At 38.1% G+C, this 24,467-nt stretch overlaps 1 protein-coding gene across 10 annotated transcripts in view; it reads right to left on the minus strand.

Moving 5' to 3' along the window:
- The window catches only part of SHC3 (SHC adaptor protein 3), a 69,086-nt gene extending 44,876 nt beyond the window's left edge, over nucleotides 1-24,210 (minus strand). The window contains exons 1-5 of one of the 10 annotated variants that reach the window (XM_064176814.1): nucleotides 24,167-24,210; nucleotides 23,118-23,312; nucleotides 21,717-21,878; nucleotides 3,747-3,824; nucleotides 1,821-1,891 (exon numbers count right to left, since the gene is read on the minus strand). In XM_064176814.1, coding sequence (XP_064032884.1) covers nucleotides 1,821-1,891; nucleotides 3,747-3,824; nucleotides 21,717-21,875 — 308 coding nt within the window. In that variant the 5' untranslated portion in view covers nucleotides 21,876-21,878; nucleotides 23,118-23,312; nucleotides 24,167-24,210. Of the gene's footprint in view, nucleotides 1-1,820; nucleotides 1,892-3,746; nucleotides 3,825-4,255; nucleotides 4,325-6,934; nucleotides 6,958-7,272; nucleotides 7,365-21,716; nucleotides 22,543-23,117; nucleotides 23,313-23,812; nucleotides 24,126-24,166 lie in introns of those variants that run through there. The other 9 variants (XM_064176812.1, XM_064176813.1, XM_064176815.1 and 6 more) reach the window with 9 other exon arrangements.
- Nucleotides 24,211-24,467: the final 257 nt, after the last annotated feature.

Here is a 24,467-nt window from a genome sequence, read left to right on the forward strand (position 1 = left end):
TTAAAATGCTAGAGCCTAAGTCAAAAGTTACCTAAAAACTCCTACTTTAAAAAAAAAAAAAAAAAAGAAAAAAAAAAGCTTCAGAATGATGACTCTCCATTGGTTTATAATAAACAGAAATTCAAAAGTTCAAAATAACAAGCAAAACAGGAATATATAGCTTCTTACTTGCTCTAGGGGTGGTCAGATGAAGATGAACCAAGAAAATGCCCACCACATAATCAAATAGGACATAAATTCAACAATAACATATATACATAATTCTATGTTTGTTTCACGGTAGAACACCCAATAATAACTTTTGTATTCAGGGAACTCTGAGATAAAGACGCTTCATTTGTGCAGACCATATTGCTTTAGATCAGCAAAGATGGCTAAATATCAATGTTGGAGTTGCACCTTTAAGCTACAGAATAAGAAAGGTGCAATAGTATTCTAATGAAGACATACAGTGAAAAAGATTATGCAGAAAAATAAAGCCAGATCCAGGTTACTTTTGGGTACAGAATACAGAAACAACAACTGTCATAACTATTTCATAAGACGATATCATTTAACTTTGGGTGGTAAACACAAACACGCCACTTGCACTGGAACTGGAAGTCTGCCCAGATATGAAATAATTTTAAAAGGTCACTGCTGCAAATACCACAGAAATGTACACAAGGAATTTTTAAAAGTACAGTAGTAAAACTCTCAAATGCCTCCATAGTCTATATTGCTTGAAGCGCAGAATTCTATTGTTTAACTGTCCTTGTGCTTTTACACCCTACATCAACACAGTATCTTGAGAAATTAATGAATAACACTTTGTGAGAACTGACAAAGTCAAATTCAAAGCTGCTGTATGCAAGTGAACTCAGTGGCAATGCATACAAACCGTAGAAGCAGCATCTGAACCTAAATGCAAATAATTTTTCTCATTTAATAAAATAAATGCTTAACTGTCTGTGGTAAGACAAATGGTTTATGATAATCAGCAACTGTCAGACACCTCAAACAGGCAGAATTCAAGCACTGTACACAGTCATACCACTTGATATATGTTCCTTCAGAAGGCACTACATTATCTTGTTGCCAGAATTTGAAAACATGGTTTCCAGTTGCTAGAAGATATCAGTGCTACAGTTCTCTGAAATCAATGGGCTCAGCTTTTCAAGCAAAAATGCCTGCAAAACACTATCTCCTACAGTTCTCAGAAAAGCCTCATAGGAAAAAGAATATTCATGGACACTTCTTAAGACAGTGCTGCACTTATGTACTACTCCTACAAAAATACCATGACAGACTTAAAATAACTATAATAAGAACCTAACGCAAACTCTTTGCTTCTTACATACAGTCTGGAAAAGACAATCCTTTCATTTGCCTCTGGTGTCACCGTGGTGGTATTTTCATTTACATCCTTTGTATGGCCAGTTTGCAATCTCATATCTTTTCATAAGAAATTACAATAAAACCTATAAATACATGGCTACAGAACAGATCCCTTGATTAATTTTGACAATAGTTGAATATGTTTTAATTCTCAATGGCTTAAATGTCATGAAATTGGTACCTAGATAAGTGCCTTATTTGCCACGACAAACAGGTGAAAATTTTCTAAAAGCAACTTCTGGCACATCAAAAGATTACAGAGAAAATATCCTTAAGGCTCTGATACAGCTACAATAATACCAGGTGAGAGATATCCCTGTAAAACACATTTTTTTAAATGGACTGACGGTATCCAAAAGTTATTTACTATGTGTTTTGCTAGCCTTCTGTCCTTGACATAGCTCAGAAATTACTTTAAAAACCATGCTTGTACAAAGTCTTACCTTGCAATCTGTGTTCTAGTATTGAAGTCAAGAGATCTCATTGAGCGTAAGACTTCTATACACCCCAAGTACTGTAAGGAAAAAGAAACAGTTGGGAAACATAATTATTCCTGAGTTCTGCAGTGGAGGCAGGGCTGGGGGAAGAATGCAGCTAATTATTAAAAGACATTGCACAATTCTTAACCTTGCTTTTGATTTCTCCTGTGTGTCAGGCATGTTTTCATTATTATGTTTGTGTATGTCAGAGATCTGTTCCAGAAGCACTTGCTTTCATTTAAGTCTCAATTTTAGCTCAATGTATGATTTTTTTATGTTTCATCTAATCACTGTAATACACCTAAATCATTGTGTGCTGATGTGCTTTTTTAATTTTCCTTTATCTTAATTGTTCCATTTTAGAATAAATCAAGGTAAAAAAACATTATTAATTAAAAAGGTTAAAAAAATAATATTAATTGAAAAGGAAGTATGGTAAAGCAAGACCATCTAGCAGTGGTTAGCAGGAAAATCCTATTTAATACAGGAAATTAAACCTCTTTAGAGAAAAAAAAAAAAAATTTATCAGGGAAAGCTGAAAAAAGCACCAGCAATCCAAAGAGGACTTTTTCACAAACCAATTCAGGAGAAGATGAGATTCTATATTTTCATTAATGATATTAGTATAACTTTATATAGGAAAATGATAACAAAATATACCAACAACCTATTTTGGGATGCAGCTTCAACAGGGTCATTCAAGAGAAGGATGACATGAAAGTTAGTTAATGTTAGTTAAAGAAAAAAAAAAAGACCAGAATTATTGACCCAGACCCAGACTTCTGCCCTGCACACTAAGAAAAAGAGGGAGTACCATTAGAAAAAATGTTAAAATATACCAGTACCTGCACAGCTACACACCTGACCTTTGAAAGTCAGAAGTAAGGATTGGTCTTTACTTACTAAGCTTGGCAATGATGGTCTAGTATTGCTTTTATATCCATTTTATATCAGTGCTTCGATCTATTCACAGTGCAGTACAACCTACTTGTGAATGAAACTAGTACAAAAAAAAAATTTAAAAAATCAATGGTGCCACTATTGTGTCTGTTTTGGAATTTTATTTATACTGGAAATTGACCTTGTAGTTAAAGAACTGCCACATCAGTAATCTAGAATTTCAGCAGTGATTTTTCTATACAAACATGTATTTCACAAAGCTTTTAAAAGCTGAGGATGTATCTACTTTTTTCATATGTCCATTACTTAATGTACTGCTATCAAATGTTATGAAGTCATTACAACACTGACTAAAATAAAGTGACTCAAATTCATTAAACTGCACAAATTAAATTGGATTATAATAGTCAACAGTTTCTGGGAAGTGTTGCTTTAAGATCCATTCCCTAGAATTTCCTAGAAATATTTAGAGATCTCCTGCAATCTCACCTCATGATTTTTAAGAAGCTTGTACAATCATCTTGGAAAATATCATGTCATGAATATCCTAGTATATGGAGCTTTGAAGGTGAGGGTCACACTCTCAAGGTGTTTAGGCTATGTATTGTCTAAATAAAGGTATTCCCTTCTTACATTTACTTCTGCCTGAACATTTACAGCATCCAGAACAACATTTTCATGCTCTGACACAGGAAGTTAACTATTACCTCTATTTTTAATTATCTCAGGGAGTGATTTGATTTGCTTGGAGATGAAGTTTGTTAAACATCAATTGAGATAATCATCTGAAGTCAGTCAACTCATGCCAATATACAGCAATGAAATACCAGTTCCTGTACTCTTTTATCTGTTTTGTTGTTGTTGTTCAAAGACAGCCCTGTGATTTTTTTGGTCACTGAAAAATACCTAGTTTTATTTATTTCATCAACCTGTTCATTTAGACTACTCAATATTAAAACACCCTTGCATTGCACTTGTTCCTTCACTTACCTTTATTTGCTCCAAGTCCTTTAAAGCAAAGTAACGGTACAAGATTGAAAACCAGGTCCAACTCATTTGAAGCAAACTCTGGAAGGTAGTTTGACAAGTACATGCAGGCGTGCAAATAAATACACAAACACATGTGCAGACAAGTCACAGTCAAAATAAACACACAAATTAGACAAATACTCATAAGCATACTTAGAAGGCGTGCATTTAGACTCCCTTGAGTCATACTACCTGAGCTGCATTAACAAAAGTAGAGACAAAACCAGACTGAAGGAAAGTCAGATGGAAAAAATTATCCTATTCTTGTTATATGTATAGCACAGAGACAGCTGAACACAACATAGTAAGGCTTGCAGTATTCCTGACTGATCAAGGCAAGATGGGAACTGATTTTCTGGGATAAAAGATGTGAACACTTAATCACCACGGCATGTTTTCAAGTAACAAAATTACTATAAAAACTGACATTTAAAAAGTCCAAAGGCCAACTACAGGGACATGTAACTCACCTACTTCTATGCTTCAATTATTCCCCAAGACCAACATTGCTCTCTAAAAATATCCATTTGAAGTACATCCTGACAAGGATCCACAGAAAGAAGACATACAACCAAGATAGCAAGTAAATAAATCATTCATTTATTTCAACAAAAAAAAAATGATAGAAAAGAAATGCTATCTTTTGCTTTAGGCATTCCATGACACATTTAAAATACAGTTATAAAATAGTCTGCTTCTAAAAAAGCTCCTCTTCACCCAGCCCTCTACATATATTCTAACTAATGAACTACTATGCATTACTACTGTGATATTTATGAGCTCCCACTAGCATCTTCCCTCTCATTGCTCAGAAAGTGAATACCCAGAGATGCAGCCCACCTTGAAGAAGCCAATGTTGGGACTATTAGTTCAGGTAACACTCCGCCTTCTGTCTACTTCCTGATGTTTAAATGAGTTTCCAGCTCGTATACCTTCTTTCAAGCATACTATGCCCCCAGGAGAAAGCCTTTCATATGAATGAGCACCTTTCCATTCAGAGGTTTTAGATTCATAACTAGTACTTCGCGTGTTAAACAGCACCTTGCAGGAAGCTAAAGTAAATCTGAGAGCAGAGTGCCACTTAACTCCTGGGACCATATCTCTCTCCTTTCATGAGATTCCAACACCTATACTAGTTACATTTTTTTCCAGATAAACAGTTAAGGTTTTATATCCAAGGTTCATCCCACAAGTGAAGACCTTTTCTGTATTTCCAAAAGTACCTCTGTCTTCTCCATGACTCACTCAGAAAATATTTCTTTTACACCAAAAAATGTTTACTGCACCCTGTGTAGGAAATGGTATTGAGTTCTCCCAATGTTTGTCAGAATAGCTCAACACATAAACACTGCATGCATTCATGTGCTTGGAGGCAGTCACTGTCTGAAATGCCTTTTGCTCCATCAACAGGAACCTAGTTCATTGTTTCCTAGCAAGCCCTTCAAAGCCCCACGTTACTGGAAGAAGTCTTGCATTGTCTGACTCAGAAGCTAGAAGTAACAGAAAAAAAATATTTTAATAAAAACATAGCAAGATGTAGCTCCACACAGCACTGCTGCAGTCCTCTAGTAGTGGCAAATGCTTGAATGCCGTATGCACTTCCGATAGCAGATTAGTGTCTGCTTTGGACACTGGTAGTATGAAGATTTGCCCATCACCTACTATCACACAAAGTAAGGACTCCTAATCTCTATGTCTGAACTACTAGAGCATCATTAGCTCACTAATTAAAATAATTTTATCTTAATTTTAATCTGTGTAAGCAGACAACCACCATCAAATCTGACTGGTCCACCACATTGTATCTGAAATCTGTAATAACATTGCACAGCTGCTTCTAATAGCCTGGGGGCTCAAAAAACAGATTCAAAGTCTTGGCGTTCTGGGCGGTGCAAACAGAAATCTCTGAAACATATTATATGATACCATATAATAATCTGGTCAATTTACAGCAAGTTTCTCACCCACAGGCTTAGGGTGTGATTTTATTTGGGAAGTACAGAAGTGAGCGCCTTTTTCCTTGCCACATCTGTTCCTCGTGTGTATTTCAAGTCACATGCTTGCATTTTCATAGTTGCTTTTCTCTGTACTGCTTATTTCTTTGGTTGAATTTTTATGCCTGTTTTTAAAATTGCCTTTTGGTATTTTTGTGGATTTGGGTTTGTTTTTTTTTCCTTGATTGGTTTTATGGTTTTGTCTTGTTTTCATTTTGAATTTTATCCTTGTTAGCCAGAGCTAATCCAGAATTAAAGTAAATTAAAAGTTAGTATGAATTGACTAGTGCTACTTAACTCCAGCTGGGGACTCTACTCTTTAAAAATAAGAACTTTTGTTTCAACTTGAAATGACTAAGAGTCATTAGAGAATCATCTCTCTTTATATAAGAGCCATCACACTCTAGATTCAAAACCAGATGAACCCCAAGAAGCAGGGCATAGTGCAAAACCAGTAACAATCCAGGATATTTCAAGATAGCAAGTGTCTCCACATGTCACTGTGGTGCCACTTAGGATTTTTAATACCATACAGATGCATGAAAAGAGAAGGGGGGGAAAAAAAAAAAAAACAAACCAAACCATAACCCAAAAACTCACCAAAAAAAAAAAAAAAAAAAAAAACACAAAAGCAACCCAAGTCACAACCAGACACTGCAGGATTGATAGCTGCAAATATCTTAGAAAACTAGTTTTTCTCTTTAGCAGCATAATAAGAAACAGTAAACCTGACTTCTTTTCCTAGTGTGTTAGATGAATTTCCCACATTAACTGAATTTACAATTTACTTACAACTTAAAATTTGCAATACTCACTCTCTAAACCACTGAAGTGAAAAAGAAAAGGAAAAATGAAGGAAAAAAAAAAGATAAGAAAACACAAAAAAACCCAAGGACCATACCCCATCATCAGGGGTTCCCTTTGGTAAGAAAAATTCATACCAGGAAAATAAATTGTCACAATATTTTTTTTCAGAAAACTGTGCTTTAACTGAACAATTATTACTTTGAATACCTTACTAACTTTCACTAATTTGACTGAGACACACACCAGAAAATACTTAACTTAGCATAACAGTAGAAGAGAAGATGATTTATTATAACATACATACTACATTTGGTTAAACTACATAGTATCCTATAGCAGTAAACTTACTATTTTTGTGGAGACAATGGAGTCTTAGAGGTGAATAAAATTACTGAACTATTAGGTTGAGAAAAAAAAAGAGAAAAATACATTCTTCTTTAGACACATCTGGCAATAAAAAATCATTGACAATCCATAAAATAATGCTCTGATTGGCAGTTGCCAGTTTCCTGGTCCACAGTATCCATCCAGCAACTGAGGCAGTAAGAAGCCACTGACACAAAGCTACCCAATGCAATGCAGTAACAGTGCAGTCCTTGCTATTTTTTTGAGAGAAATTACAAAGTTATACCTGGAATTTAAAATATATCATTATCCCTCCAGTTACCCACAGCCGAATCTCTTACCCTATGGTAAAGCACTTCTACAGTAGATATTGGCACATGGCAGGAGGATCTTTCCTTCCACATCTTCAGAAGGAAAAGCAACTGCTTGGAATTTTTCAGACTAATCTTCTCTCCTTACTCTGCAGCCTATACAAGTAACCCGTGAAGCCTCCACATCCTTTGAATTCAACATAGTGTGCACACCTCTGTGCTAGCCTATCTCTTCAGATTTCTGTGGGAAGGAGAGACGGTCTGGAGGCACAGAGTCATGGAATCATAGAATCAATCAGGTTGGAATAGAGACCTCCAAGACCATCCACTCCAACCTAGCACCCAGCCCTGTCCACTCAACTAGACCATGGCAGGTTCTTTTCTTGAACACCTCCCTGGGCAGCCCATTCCAATGGCAAATCATTGGAGGGCCCTCTGCAGGGCTCTTCTACCCTCCAACAGATCAACACCTGATCCTAGCTGAGTGTCATCTGCAAACTTACTGATGGAGGACTCAATCCCCTGGTCCAGACCATTGACAAAGACACTGAACAGCACTGATCCTTGGGGAACACCACTGGTGACAGCTGCCAACTGGATGTGGCACCATTCACCACCACTCTCTGGGCCTGGCCCTCCAGCCAGTTCTTGGCCCACATCAGAGTGCATCTGTCCAAGCCACGAGCTGCCAGCTTGGCCAGGAGCTTGTTGTGGCAGACGGTGTCAAAGGCTTTGCTGAAGTCCCGGTAGACGACACCCGCAGCCTTCCTCCCACTCATCAGGTTTGGTCTACTACCAGGGTCTCAGGCCGCCGCTGCTCCTCTTTTAAATCACCCACGCGCCCGGCACCGCCCCCGCTGCGTCGCCCTCGAGCCTGCACGTACGCCACGTGTCCTGCCGCATCTGCCGCCTCCCGGCGCCCTCCTGGGCGTCTGCCGCCTCCCGGCGCCCTCCTGAGGGTCTGCGGTCAGGAGAGCCCCAAAGTAAGGGGGAAAAACTTGGAAAAGGCCTCGAGAAAGCTTTGGAAAACAGCAGGTTCCTGCGGAGCTGGGCTCCATACTGCGCTCTTCTCGAATCAGGGTCTCACAGAGCTCCGCATCCAAGTAGTTGTGGCAATCACCTTTTCAATATGACACGGTGGTTCCTCATCCTGAACACAACAAATGCCCCAGGTACAGAAAACTGACTTTCATAAGTTCTTCTTCACCTAATTTGCCCATCAGCAAAGCAAAATGAACAGGAGAGGAATGGGAAGAAGAAGCAGAGTGTTCTGAGAGCTGTGGGCATGCATTGCACGTTAGCCACAAACACTAAGCTTCTTTAGAGGCTGTTCTCTTAAGCACAGTTGCCTTTAACTGCAGTCGTTTACTAAATAATGTTTACTCTTTAACAACTGATACTGACTGGTATTTGCAAAATTCACTTAAGTTCATAGAAAATTTTGTTTACAAGAATAATTATATAAAACATGACATGCCACATCCAGCTGGCAGCCAGTTACTAGTGGTGGGCCTCAGGGGTCAGTGCTGGGCCCAGGCCTGTTCAACATCGTTACTGATGATCTGGATGAGGGGATTGAGTCCTGCATCAGCAAGTTTGCAGATGACACCAAGCTAGGAGCAGGTGTCAATCTGTTGGAGGGTAGGAGAGCCCTGCAGAGGGACCTTCACAGGCTGGATGGGTGGGCAGAGGCCAGTGGGATGAGATTTAACAAGGCCAACTGCAGGGTTCTGCACTTTGGCCACAACAACCCCAAGCAGCGCTACAGGCTGGGGACTGAGTGGCTCGAGAGCAGCCAGGAAGAAAGGGACCTGGGGGTGCTGGTAGATAGTAAGCTGAAGATGAGGCAGCAGTGTGCCCAGGTGGCCAAGAGAGCCAATGGCATCCTGGCCTGCATCAGGAACAGTGTGGCCAGTAGGACAAGGGAGGTTATTCTTCCCCTGTACTCAACATTGGTCAGGCCACACCTTGAGTACTGTTTCCAATTCAAGAGAGATGTTGAGGTGCTAGAACGTGTCCAGAGAAGGGCAACAAGTTGGTGAAGGGCCTGGAACCCAGGCCCTGTGAGAAGAGGCTAAGGGAGGTGGGGTTGTTTAGCCTGGCGAAGAGGCAGCTCAGGGCTGACCTCATTGCTGTCTACAACTACCTGAAGTGAGGTTGTAGCCAGGTGGGGGTTGGTCTCTTCTCCCAGGCAGCCAGCAACAGGACAAGGGGACACAGTCTTAAGTTGTGCTGGGGGAAGTATAGGCTGGATGTTAGGAGGAAGTTCTTGCCAGGGAGAGTGATTTGCCATTGGAATGGGCTGCCCAGGGAGGTTGTGGAGTCACCGTCCCTGAAGGTATTCAAGAAATCCCTGGATGAGGCACTTAGTGCCGTGGTCTGGTTGATTGGATAGGACTGGTTGCTAGGTTGAACCGGATTATCTTGGAGGTCTCTTCCAACCTAGTGGATTCTATGATTCCATCATTGCTTTACAAGGAGCAGTACTTTGAAGGCATCTCTGTGTAGCTGAGTGAAGCTGTCATACATATTCCATCAGTACAGTAGAAAAGAGTTAGGATATGAGCTGACGTCAGGAACAGTTCTGAAGATTGAGTACTGTGGGAAGCTCCTAAAGCTGAATTTACACTTTAAATCTTTTAAACATGAAGGTATAGCATTTCTACTGAAAAAAAAGGGACATTCTATATATGATGCTAGTCATTGATGTAAGGATGTGACTTGACTGAGACTAAATCTTTCTGGACACAATGGTCAGCTAGCCTACTGGAACTACTGAAGGCAAACTAGAGCAAAAGGTAACAGTATAGGCAGGTACTTCTCTGTATCACAAAAGCTAAGCCTTTTCTGAAGATCTGTACTCTAATGTCACCTTCCCCCCTCTTTTTCTAAGCTTAACAGCAGCCTAGAGCTAAGATGTCAGATGGTGTTTGCTAAACCTTGAGCAAACCTTTTCCTGGTTGGCAGAGAAGCACTGTATGTTATTCTTCCATAATCCTGGAAAACATCCCACCCAAACTCTGGCATCATATAGGTCTGCTGGACATCTTGCCATTGCAGGTGTTGCAAAGTGTTCATCAGGCAGAAGAGGCAGCCTTTGACAAATACTGGCTACTATTGACTGAACAGACAGCAGCACAGTGGGAAGAAGGACTTGCATGAATTCAGTGGCTGAGATTTATATCTGTGTACCTACATGTTTTAACAGAGGGATAGAACAGAAGATTAGTTCTGTGACATTTCTCATGTAATGTGAGCTACAAATGTAAGGTTAAATGTAATCTTCTAACATAAGGTTAGTTAGAAAAAAATGTGGGCAGAAGACTTAAGAGATGAATAAATTTGTATGAGCAGTAGTTGCCAATCTTTAAGTCAACTGTTAATTCAGTTTCTTTGGGATATAAATATTTGCCTTTAAATGCTCTGCTTAGCCATCAAGTAACAGGATACTGAGATCTAACCTAACCTGAGTGTTATTCACCCAGCCATGTTACAGTTTCCCGTCCTTCTTTCCTCCTAACAAGACACATCTTCAGGACTACCTGAAGATGCAGACCTCTGAGAGTAACTGATGACTGTATTCTACCAGCATATGCTGAGGGACTTATTCTGTGTCTCTGTCCATCCTTCTCTGGTAACTGCACAACTGCTCAGGGAAGCAGCAATCCTGCATGAAAGAAACACTGTCAGCCTTGTTCTGAATGAGGAAAAGGTCCTATATTTAGACATCGTCAGAATCTAAGACCAAAAATGTGTCATAAGCAATATGTTGACATGAAAAACAGAAAGGCACTTTTCTGTGCTTTTATACTTCTGCAGTTGGTAATTTCTTTATATCATGTATAGAGCTTTATAGTGAATCAGTATTCCCCCAAAGGGTTTTTTTCTCATTAAAGAATGCATAGTTCCATTCCAAACAGAAAGTAGCAATTGTTGCAATGAAAATGGAACAGAAAACCTGAACCTAGGTCTTCAGAGTTTAACTATAAATAATCATTGACCTTTTGCTCATACACTTATTATCACAAATTGCTCCACAAGACAAATAAAGCAATGAGCTTCTGAACTAGTGCAGATGACGATGGATATGATTGTCAATTGTATTTTTCTTGGAAAATGGTGTTTGACTTCCTCAAAAATGGGTGTAAAGAGAACACAGCTCTCCAAAGATTACTTCCAGTTCTGGCCAACTTACAGCTTCTTCCCATTTCCTCATGTATGATAACTGGCCTGTGTAGCATTAGAATACTTTAAATGTGTGTGCATGCATACACACACACACACACACACACACACACACATATATATATATATATGCAGATTTTAACAATTCTTAGCTGGTGAATGTTAGTCTACTCTTCCAACAAACTGCCTTCTCCTATTTGAACATAAAGCTCAGATGTGCACAACTGTAATAATAAAGAGTTTTAGGAGGCAAACACATGTATTTGTGTATGAGATTAGTACCACCCAGAAATGACTGCTAGCATTTATATACTTTGATTTGTTAATTAACACGGTCAATGTTATTTTGGTGGTTTATATGCTTTAAATGCATTGCTTCTCTATTTTATTCTTTGAACTGAATGCTTGGAACAGGCTGCCCAGAGAGGTTGTGGGGTCTCCCTCTCCAGAGATATTCAAGTCCTGTCTGGATGCATTCCAGTGTGATCTGGTATAGGAGATCTTGTGCTGGCAGGGGGGTTGGACTAGAGGCCCTTTCAGCCTCTTAACATTCTGTGATTCTGTGATATTCAATCGTATGAACACTGCTAACATTACTTTATTAAACTATTTTGGTAAGAGCTAACCTTCATAAGCTCTTGACTTATAATTGTCATAGTAGAGTTACAAAATCTTTTCACAAGGGACTACAGGGAAATAAGACCTTCTCTATATATCTGTGCCTTGATATATTTTGATTCACTGCACCAAACAGGATTAATATTTGTTTATCATCCAGAATATATATAATAATACAAAGAAAGGTTGTGTTTTAAAATTTTCACTGCATGACTGTGAGTGACTGCATGTTTGCTAGACATCTCATTTTAATCATGTAAATCATTGTACAGCAAATTTCCTGAAGAGTTTCACAATGACTTTTTAGTTGTAAGTGAAACTGAGTTTCAGAGGGATTCTGAGATCAAATATAAAACAAAATGTCTGGCATTAACTAATTAATACTGAAAGACTGTGATTTTTTTTCACCTGAACAAATTAATTCTAAAGCTAATCCACAGCCAGTAGAAAAAATAACTTTTAAACAATTCTATTGCTCTATTTCATATTGTTCTATTTCTTACACTGAGTTGCTTAAATGCTAGGAAAAAAAAAAAAAACAAAACTGCCCTAACAAGACCAAAACAAACTGGATTTATGCTTCAAAAAAACATGTTTTAGCTGAGCTAGCCTCAGTACTACTCTCTTCCTGAATTAGGCTCTCTCTTATGATTCTATGAAATTGGATTTATGTATGCCTACTTTTATTTTTGTATATGTTAGGTGCATGCATGTATGGTTTCACATACATACAGATCGTGAAATCCTGTATACTGACTTCAAGCATGCACAGATATATAGTGCCACTGTTATTAAGAATGATTATGAAAAGTCCTTAAGTCTCAAACACTGCTATTTTTTATTATTCTGAAATGCAGTATATGCATATTCATAACTATTTTAATGTTTCAGTGTGCAATTGTATATATCTATTAATAAACTGACATATATGATTATGTTTAAAAATATATCTGGATTTTTCAGCACTCTGAAAAAAGCTGGGATAGGTGATTCGTTTTTCCCTCCCAGAGAGAAAACTTGTAAATTTCTTCTTGGGTAGCTAGGGATTCATATAAATGAAAAGGCCTTAGAGAAGATATGAACATCTGTTGAATGCCTTCAGATGTTGTGGATGAGGCACAGAGAGAGCATAGCATTTGCAAAAGAAAATATACTTATGTGCCACCAATATTGGGACAGAAGGAAGAACAATATGATCCATGTCTGTTAACATATCTCTCAAATATGACAAAAAATTAATATGATCATATATCAGCAGTTGGCAAAAGGAGGTATCTGGAGAAAAGCTGTGCATCAATTCTACCTCATGAAACATCTGTCACTTAACTGCTACTCCTCCTGTCTGTCACTGAACAACCTTGTCGGTCTCTTCTCCCAGGCGACCAGCAATGGAACAAGCTGTGCTGGGGGAGGTACAGGCTGGTTGTTAGGAGGAAGTTCTTCACAGAGAGAGTGATTTGCTATTGGAATAGGATGCCCAGGGAGGTGGTGGAGGCACCATCCCTGGAGGTGTTCAAGAAAAGACTGGATGAGGCACTTAGTGCCATGGTCTAGTTGATTGGCTAGGGCGCTAGGTTAGACTGGGTGATCTTGGAGGTCTCTTCCAACATGACAGATTCTATGATTCTGTGCCTCCAGACCTTCTCTCCCTCCCACAGAAATCTGAAGAGGTAGGCTAGGTTGATTCTATGATTCTGTGAACCTGAATTGTAATTCATATTGTTGATCTAATATACATTCATAAATATTGCTCACTTCAAGCTCACAACATAAATCAGAGTAAGTCTCCAACATGAACAAATCTTGTATCTCACTGTATCCAGGACAGTTTCCACAACTCTGGTCCTGCAAAACATCCATTATAAACAATCTATTGTTTTTTTTTACTAAACATTCTTAGGTATGCACTTCATAGGAAGTCTTCTATCTTCCCTGGTGGCTGTGGCAAGCATTGTGTACTGTGTGACCGTTTTCAACAGCCATGATGAGTGTATCACAGAGACTGTGATTCAAAGATAGCATCTGCTGACCTGGGCAAGACTATCTTTCCTCCTCTCCAAAATTTCTATTCTCATATCTATCAAAAATATGCTAAATTTCCAAACGAAGAGATTTTTTTTTCTGGTTTAACTACTCTGCTTATCCAGCTGGAAACCTTTTACAGTAGCAGGTCTTCACTATAGGAACTCTATAGAGCAATTGGGTGTGGTAGCAAGAACACAGTGCTTAGGTGTTGTGTATGTCTCAGCCCCTGTCAATAATTTCCTGGACATCCTCAAGTAAATTACTTAAAACCTCTACACTGTATGTCTCTTCAGTAAAATCAAAAGGATTGATACTTTGCATTAAATAATACTTTGCATTAAAGCTTGTAAACAAACCTCAATTTATAGACTAGGAGGATCTATTAATCAGTGTTTCACAGGAGTATTATTAGTGTTATTATTAGTCCTACAGTAAACTGAGCCAAACTTCACTGCCTTCTTAATGCTGCTGAAGTGCTGTAAAAGAAACAGGTTCAATGCATCTGCCAGTGCAGCTTCATTTCGTACCAAGTCCTTGTAAATCTCATTAATTTTGAAGGCTTTCTTCATGCCTGGGTGTTGTTAAGGACTACAGTCATCTAGGAATAGGAACGTACTAGAAACTGCCATCATGGTTTCTGTCTCTACCCAAGAAAAGGCTTTTGGGTAGATTTAAAGCATTTGGCTAATAAAATTTTAAGAGTTTATTTTGGTTTGTTTTTCTTTTTTTTTTTCCAGTGGTGTTTCACAATTATTTCCTTTAACTAAACCTAAATTCTGCACTTGGCCATTCCTGATTAGACTTTAGAAAAAAAGACGTAAAAATGGGTGACACTGTAGCACCTGTGCTCAACATTTGGTGACAAGATATGGTCCCTATATTTGATGGCACAGGTAGTGTTTCTGAAACAATCTACTATCTTGGAAAGTTAAAGATACTTTCATCATGCCCTATGGTTAATTAAAGCTGCTTCCCTATAATGAAAGAACAATTCTGTTTCGGGTGATTACTTCATCAGAGGTATGCAGTGTCAAATATCAGTCAGGATTATAGTGTCCAATAAGACATGCACTCCTTTGCATAATTCCTACACTAATAAGAGCCAAAAATGAGAATAAAGGCATGTTAATACAACAACATAACTAGAAAGATGGAAGTGTTGCTGAACAAGGCAGTGTATCTTGAGATAGAACACACTTTTTTTCTGTCTGTCCTTACTATTTAGGTATTTGACCAATTTACATCTCTCAAGATTTGTTCAAATACAGCAAAACCACAAAAATCCCTGTATCAGAAAATAGAATGTGATGGTGCTATGTGAAAAACGCCTAGGCACCTTCTACTATTTACCTCACATGCTTTTATTTGCATGCTTCTGTGCCTTATTTTGACCTTTTATCTTCTTGTTTGGCATTCCTGTCTAATCTAAAAGACTTTTTTTTTTTTTTCAGTCTTTAAACTTTTAGTTCTGACTGCGATGGTCACCATTTTGAAATGGAAACCTTTTCTTGACCTATGAAAACTTGTATGAAATAATCTAAGAGAATATCACTTATTAAACAAATGTTCTAGGTTACTATTGGGCACATTAATCAATTGCACCCAGTCCCCCCTGAAAATATGCAATGACTGACAATGTGGTTTCATAGAGTGCCATCATTATTCTTGCCGTAACTTACACAGAAAGGTTCTGCCTCAGATCTTCCTGGTGCAGCCAGAAGTAGAGCTATGACACAAATTACCATGAATGTATACAGTCAGATTACATGTGAGTGTTCCACAACTGTGTAGAACTGTGGAGAAGCAACACTGAAGCCCCCTTGCTCTACAACTAGGGAATTTGTTTCATTCTTGGGATAGTAATCACCCAGACAGAGCATCAGTAGTTGGGAAGGCAGGTTGACCCTGGGACGATCCTGAGGCAGATCTGCCTTTTTTCTTTCCTCATTGCAAAGAAGAAAACTTAATATTGATACTTTCTGCATTCACTTCAACTTTCTACCATAAACCGAAAATGGGATGCAGCACAAGTCTAGTTGGTCTGTAACAGGAGATAAGATTCCGTAATAGATTATGTGGCTAGGAAACAAAACAGTGCTCTGTCAATGGGACAAAGGAATACTTCACTTCCAGCAGCAGAGTAAGGCATGGGTTTTCCATGAAGATCTCAGTTCTTCCCCATGTTTTCTTTATGTTTGTAGTGGCAGATATTTACACTGAGTGCAGAGCACTCTTAGTGTAATTATTATTTGAAGACAAGTGGTGAAAACAGCAATCCAATTTCCACAGAAAAACAGAGAAAGAATTCTGGCTAGAGGCAGTTTTACCTCCTAAGCCAAGCAGCTAAATTAACTAGTGAATTTTAAAACTGCAAATTGCCAGTAGGACTGTATAATTTTTATTTTAAATAAATAGAGTTTTGACTTTAACTGTTCAAATTAACAGTGTCCAAATTGTGTCATGAACTAACTCGGGTTGTAGAAATTATGCCAAAGTTTCTGAGACATTTGGCAAACACTCCAAATGTATTGCAGAACAGACATTCAGATTGAGAGTTGAATCCTTCAGCACCTAAATCGTTACAGGCTTTGCTTTCTATGAAAAGTGTGCAAATGTACAGTAATAGCATTTGATTCATGTAATTAGAATAACATTATAACTAAAGATTCAATTCTATGATTTCTGCTCATAGAATCTGATCTAATTTCTGTGATAAATGTTTGGTGGGGTTTTTTGGTGGTTGGTGGTTTTGTTTTTTTTTTTTTAAATCACTGGGCTGTACAATTGACCCTCGGTGTTTCTAATTGAAGGAGCAAAAAGAACAGGTTTTCCTCAGAGCAACAGGCATCAGTACCATTCTTTCATAGCCCACATAGCAGTGAAAGTAAATATGAAGGACTGAGTGCAAAGGAATACAATGTATTAGAAGAAATAAAATGTTAAACCTAGTACTGCTTTTGTCACTTCTCCCTCCCCTAACCTGCATGTATGCAGCTTTGAAATCCACAGTGGCAAGCCAGTTTTATTAAGTCTTTGAGCTTTGGCTAACAGTGTTTCGGTATCTGGGTTGAGGATCCTTTGAACTAGAGGATCAGTATTCAGTCCTATCATCAGCATATAGGTAACACAACCCACTCTTAAACATGTAAACCTCATAGCAAAGAGGATGGTTTGAAGCTGTTTTCCTTGTTATTAGAATCACATACAGCAAATCCTACACTGTTTTCACTCAGGCCATTCAAACTATCAGTGATTAACCATTAACACTACTGTAACTTGACTGATAGAAGCAGAATATAAATCTGAATATTTTACACAAAAAAAACCCAACCAAAAACAAATGAAAAATCAGCAACCAAAACGAAACCCTTGCACACATTTTTCTATAATAAAGGGAGACAAATTTAACATCAGCCAAAAATAAAAGCTGAAAAGTCTTGCTGTATTGTTAACTTTAGTTGTTTGGGATTTTTTTTAGCAATTATATTTAAGATTTTATGTTATGTTTCTTTAAAGTAATAAAAAGGGAGAGATACTTCTCTTTTTTCCTTATGGTTATGTGGATACTTCTCAAACAAACGAGCACAGAGTTCCACCACAAAGCCACAAAGCATTTGCATCTTGCTTCTACTTTGAACCAGCAACAAGTTGGTTCTGGTCAGAATGGAAAGAAAAAAGAGAAACATTGTTCTAAAGAGCTCTGAAGTCTTCTAGGGAATGGCTGTATTGCAGTTTCCACCAAGTAAGCTCCATTTCAGACTGCTATTCGTAGTCTGGGTTAGCCACTAAAGAGAAAAGTAATTGTATAAATCGTGCGTCTACTTGCAGAGATCTGCTAAAATCACAGCTGCCCTGCACATATGCTGAAAGCAATACTACAGTACAGAAAAAGGATGCAGTAAGAGCAATTCAGTACATCCTTAAGCACATACTTAACTTCCAGCATACAGAAGTAGCCTCAATTATCTCAATGAGTATGTGCCCATAAATAGCATCTTACAAATGCTAGCAGAGCTGAAGCTTTCACTTGGTGATCTGTTTGAAAAGCTTCACAAAAGATGACTATTTTCCTTATCCAATATTAATAGCTGTTATCCACTCCCAAGGCATGAAAATGTTAAAATAGTGAAGAAATAATTGTACTTGGGATTATACTCTTTAGATGTTTTGTCGTGATATTAATAATTTAATACACTTTTCACTGAAATTATTGGCTTGGCTCATGGTACTCCTTACAGCTGAAGTTCTTTTTCCTTCCCGTACTGCAGATAGTATCTTTATATCTATTTGTAACAATAGATTTACTCAGGTCTGTTCCATACCACTGTCATGATTTAATGGCTCATTAGCTCTTTCAGATATGCATATACAGGGATATAAAATTACACTACAGTATTATCAGTTTGTTTAATTTTTAACTACTGAAAAACAGCATTTTAATCATCAACATTTGTTACAAAATCAACCACAAGTTACCTAAAGACAGACATACCTCTGCCTCTTGACTGTTGATTGCATTCTTAATTAAACATAGCAAAATCCAAAATGCCTATGCCATTACCAAATTAAATTAATCACCAGGCATTCAGAAACAAAGATATTTCATTGAAACTTCTAACTACTGTTACATTACACAGTTCTACACTTTAAAAAATATATATATTTCATTTTGTGACAACAGGAACATTTATAGTCACTTCCTACAGTAATCAGTTCCTCTATGGAGAAAACACTGAGATCTTCAATGACTTCCATCAGAGTAAACTATTCCATTATTTTTTCATTAATCCATAGTTTGTTAAACTGCTCAGATGAAGTGCTAAGTAAAATATCAGTGATATCTCACCAATTTATGCCCACTAACATGGCTATGTTGATTGTCCAATTTGCTAGAATTTGTGTGTGTGTGTGTGTGTTTTTTGGTGAAAAATTTCCAGTTAAATAATATAAACAAAAGCAATGTGAAATCCACAGGGAGAATAAAAAAAGAGGGGAAAAGAAAAAAAAAACCCACACCAAAAAACCCAAACCAAAACTGGCCAGTATTTCTATGTCTGAAAGTAGTTCTACCACAGCAGATCATGAATATCAGAACACAGTTCCTGTTTTTCACAATCCTACATCCATTTTTAAGCATACTTAAATGGACAATTACATTGTCCGTTTTAAAAATGAGTAGTATGCAAAAACACAGGGACAGCAGTGAAGTTTTATATTTGCCATATATTTCACACTCAGACTTCATGTCTCTTACTTCAGAAAATCCCAACATGAGTTAACAAACAGTCTGCCAGTTTTATATTTACCCTATCAATTTACCTTGTCTCATAGATAATTTTCATGTGGACTAATGACAAAATAGTAGCCCAATGCACATTTGCAAGCAAAATGATAAAACCTCTTCTGGTTAATATGAAATCAGATTTTTCTCTCATTTAACTAAAGGCATATGGAATTTTCTGCAAGGCATATGGTAGTAATTAAACATAGTATGAGTTCCCCATATAGTCAAAATAGCCATGAGGTATCCAAGGAATGTTTTCCTTCAGTGTACATTATGTATTGATTTGGCAGTCTGAAAACCCTGGGAATTAACAATGTTTAATGATGTGGGAACTGCACTTCTATTCTTATCTATATGACTGCTGCAGTTGCTAAGGAAAACTGTAAGATAATGAACAGTCAAAATATTAACTAACCAGGACTTATTAATTTTCGTTCATCAATTAACCATTCTGATGTTTATTTTTAACCTTTGCCTTTACATTCAGAACACGGTTCCATGACTCTATATGTCAGGCAACACAAAGTTACAGGTGTCATTCTGTTTTTTTGATAGAAACAACAATCTAGACTACACAAATTTTAACAACATTAAACAACACCTGAAATGTAGGTTGTATGGTGCTAATGATTTCTTTCAAAGATTCTAATATACATAATGTGTACAAATACACTTTTATGTACTTGACATCAGCTGCACTGACTAAAATGTTTGTTCTACTATCAGTATTAGATATGGGTTAATTATTAACTCTAAATGTTAAGTCCACTTCTGTATAATTTTCATTCTTTTTTCAATTAAAGGATATCAGCATCTTCTAGCATGTAGAAGGTAGACCACTGACAAAATTAAGGAAACAAACACTGTGTTTGTTCTGCTTCATAATGATCACGTCAAGTGAAACAAACTGCAGCAGTCAATTCTCATAGTCCTTATTTTCCTATTTACAATATAACTAAGCAAAGTGAAAAATAAAATAGGTGAGTTCCCTGAGCTAGTGGAGAAATGGTAAATGACCCTTCATTATCCAGAGCATTTCTAAGCAAAAGGACAAGGTCTCACCACTTCCATATCTAGCATCAGTGGGTTATTTTACACAGACATTTCTCGAACAGTAACAGAGCAGGAGGTTGTGTTCTCAGTGGTAGCACTGATACCTTTGTAGATCCTATACATTTCACAGTAGCAAGAAAAAAGACAGTACAGTTTCAACAGTGCTCTGAATGGGCCAACTTACTTACTCTACCATTACTTGCAAAACCTACCATCACACACTAACAGAAAGAAATTAAAACTGCTTACTAGTGCTCTGTTACATATGCACTCTGCTTTGTAAAGAGACTTGAGATGAACCAGCAAGAGTTAAACAGCAAGGGTGTCGCTCACGTTTCAAGTAGCCTGACACAAAGTCACACTCTGAGTTTTATACCCAAAATAAGATCATGTTAAAAAATAGACCTGTAATTTTATTAATAGTTTGCTACAGAACAGCTTAAGCTACTTGGCAAATAAAACAGGCTGACTGAAGAACAATTTCTGGGCAATAATGCTATTTTTACATTTTCTGCACAGTGCTGGAAGATGTAATCAGAATATTACCTGACTGTAAACACATTGCACATTCTCTTCTCTCAAAGGCTCTAATTTAACAGATCATTTCAAAACACTTTCACAGCATATGCATATATTACCCTATTTAGAATTCTGTGCTCTTAACATGCTGTATAGAAGAATTGAGAAGAGCAATAACATTTAAGGTGGCTGAATTCTCATTATGTAAAGCAAGCTGCATTTTCCTACTCTATCCACAGCAGTATTTCTATTTGTGGAACATGACAAGAATTGTGCTCTGTGCCTTTCTGCTCTAAGATTTCAAATATAATTTAATTTTAAACACACACATGTCCTTGGAGTTATTTTCAGACTGAAATATCATGCAAGATTAACAGCTCTTCACGCATCGAAGAGTCTTTCTTTCCTCCTCTGTACTGCACCAGACATATTGAAAGCCTATGTATCCAAGATATATACAGTATGCTACACTAAAAACCTAAATTCAGCAGAAAGGAAAAAAAACCCAAACAAACCAAAAAGTAAGAAAAACAGCTTTTAGCTTAGGAACAGCATTTTTACACAGCTATAGAACATTGTCTGAGAAAGACCCTATTTGCAGGTTTGCTCTAATTTAACAAATTAACACAGCTTCCTAGACCTGCCTTGCTCCATTTACATACCATGCACTAAGCAACAAAAATAAAAGGAATATACAAATAGAGACTCTGTCAGCCTGTCTACCCTGTCATCAAAACCAGCAGAGAATTTTTCATTGATAAAAACACAGAATGGAAGAAATCAGACCAACCTTCACCGTGTACGTCACACCAGGTCCCAGGATCTTCTCACTCGAGTGCAACCATCCTCGAGAGGATTTACTGACAGAGTTGCTACTTTGATTCCAGTCTTCACCTCCCCGGTGCATTTCCTCTGACCGCGTTTTTTTCCCCATACTCATCTTGCTCATGTCCTGCTGAGAACACGAAGTGGCAGAGACAAGGTTACATGTGTTGTCTGAAGCCCCTGCTGCTGAGCTAGAAGCACTCGAGCTTCCCTGCAACTTGGAGACAGCAAGCTCTTTTACTGCAGAGGAGAGGTTTTTGATACCCAAAAGGCTGCCTGTGTTAGAGAGTTTCAAGTGGGACACTTTATGGATGAGGGTACATAGAGTGGTGGGTCCATCTTCCTGGTCCTTGCGGAGAACCTCTGGCGAGACCAGGTACGAAGATGCTGAAGTCGTGGCAACTGCTGAGACCTTGCTGTTCATGGACAAATTGTGAATAAGATCATCAACTGATGTCACTGAATCATTCCTGAAGCGGTTATACTTGGTACGTTGAAGCATGCCCTTCTATCTGGTTTCCTGCATATGTTCTGGCAAATCTAATGCCAACACAGGAGATGCCTGTGCTAACATAGATAGAAATTCATAACAATGTGGGCAGATAACAAGAATTTGGAGTAAAAAAGAGATGACTATAAGGAAAAAACAAAAAAAAATTCTTTTTAGAGAAATTTCTTATGGTTCCCCGTTAAGGTTGGGTGAAGTAAGAGTTTTCTGTGACAGAGATCCCAGTCCTGCTTAGAGCTGCCAACTCGCTCACAGCAGAAGCATGACTCACACAAATGAGAAGGACCCTTTTCAACAAAAGGCTCAGTGAACACTGCAAATCACTTCCTGTAGGAAAAAAAATCCACCCACTTACAGCACACTAGCACCAATCAATTCTCAAATTTCCTTTTCCTATCTTCTCAAATAGATATTTCCTTTCAACCTTTAATTCACTACCACCACCACCCCTTTTGGTACCAAAGGCAATTAATTATCTTCAAAAAGTGAATTAACAGCCTTACAGAAATACCACACTTTATTCTTCCATTTAAATGTTCTTCCACCTCACATGTTTGTGAATGTATAAGGAAGTCACAATTAGATAGCAAATATCTGGAAAAGATTTAAACATATATACCCACCATCTCCACCCTCCCCTATATCCCCACACACATCCATCCCCATCAAAACACAGACACTTTAAAGGTATTCAGAACAGATGACAGAACTTAAGAATATACAAATTTTCTTCCACAAAAGCAGTCTAACAGACTTTACAAGTGCCTTTGTGTCAGTGCTGTCTCTCATGGAAAGTGTTACATCCAATTTTTGGTGTAACAACAACCTTCTGTTCTAATGAAGGAATTATATAAGTACCTATGCGTGAAGGAAAGTATTTTTCTGATGTCCAATCACAGGCTTAACAGATGCTTTTTCATTCACCACTGATAGTCACTTCAAAGGAAAATGCACGAAGAGGGTCTTCAAAAGACTGGAATATTTTGTGTAATGCTGAAAAACTGGAAAAACTAAAAGAGTACTCAGAACTCCAGGTAGCAGCAGACTGTCACCCTGCAGTGAAAACAAACAAACAAACAAACAAACAGTACCAGATCTTATTAAGCACAAATGTCAGGCACAAACACTGGGATCTGAGAAGTAGCAAAACATGCAGAAAACAGGTATTTCATGTCTCCTACACTTTTTCATTTTTTTTAATACAAAATGTGGACAACATTGTGATGCACAATGTCCACCACAAGCCACAGATCTCTTTTCTAGAAATTTCTCTTTGCAAAGCATCTTTTTTTTTTTTTTTTTTTTTTTTTTTTTTTTGGATGAAGGACGATATACTGCATTATAAACTAATTCAGACCAGAGAAGCTGCCTGCTGCAAAGTTATTTTTCAAACAGATGACTAACTGCAGCACAATTTAAAAAAATCCTGTTGAATTCCTTCCCTCGCCCATGACTAAAGACTGCAGTATGCAAAGTGCAAATACAATGAAACAGCCGGATCAAATACAGGTATTTAATTAGTATATTCATGACACATTAAATTAAGTCAGCACCTCTTATCCGAGCAGTGATGAGTAATAGCAATGTCCTAGTCAGTGTAAGAGCAGAACAGCCCTTCATCACCACACTGCGAACCTGCTACAGCATCCACACAGCATTCATTCTCTCTTCATCCTCCTAGCATAGCAACAGCAAATGTACACACTACGGCCAATTTTTATGTGTCTCTACTGCCCAGAAAACCCTCTCGCTCCCAAACGGCTCTCTTCATTAGAAGCGGCTAGCGAAACTGCAAAACGTGAATGAGATTGTGTGCGTGTGAATGAAAGGGCTGGCTAGCTTCCCCACAGTTCTGTGAATGAAGCGAGGCCTTCAAGCCTCTGCCAGGCAATCCCTTGGGTGCTCACCAGCTCAGCCAATACCAGCCGACTTTGATGACTCATTCAGCAAAGCCTTGCTAAATAGTGGAAGATCCCATTTCGAGCGCGGGCGGCACCTTTTCTGCAGCAACACCGGAAAATGAAGCTAGCTTCTGAGCAGCCGGGGATGGGCTACAAAGGCTGTGTGGAAAGGAAGAGGGTACCGGAGAAATAACACGGAGTGCGCACCAGGGTGGCAGGTGAGGAAAAACAGGGAGCCAGAGCTGTGTTCCTCCCCAGCTTGTTCATTCAGCTGGTTCACTTACATCCAGGGCGAGAACATGAATGT

This window comes from Pogoniulus pusillus, chromosome Z (genome assembly GCF_015220805.1).
Source record: "Pogoniulus pusillus isolate bPogPus1 chromosome Z, bPogPus1.pri, whole genome shotgun sequence".
Taxonomy (NCBI): Eukaryota; Metazoa; Chordata; class Aves; order Piciformes; family Lybiidae; genus Pogoniulus; species Pogoniulus pusillus.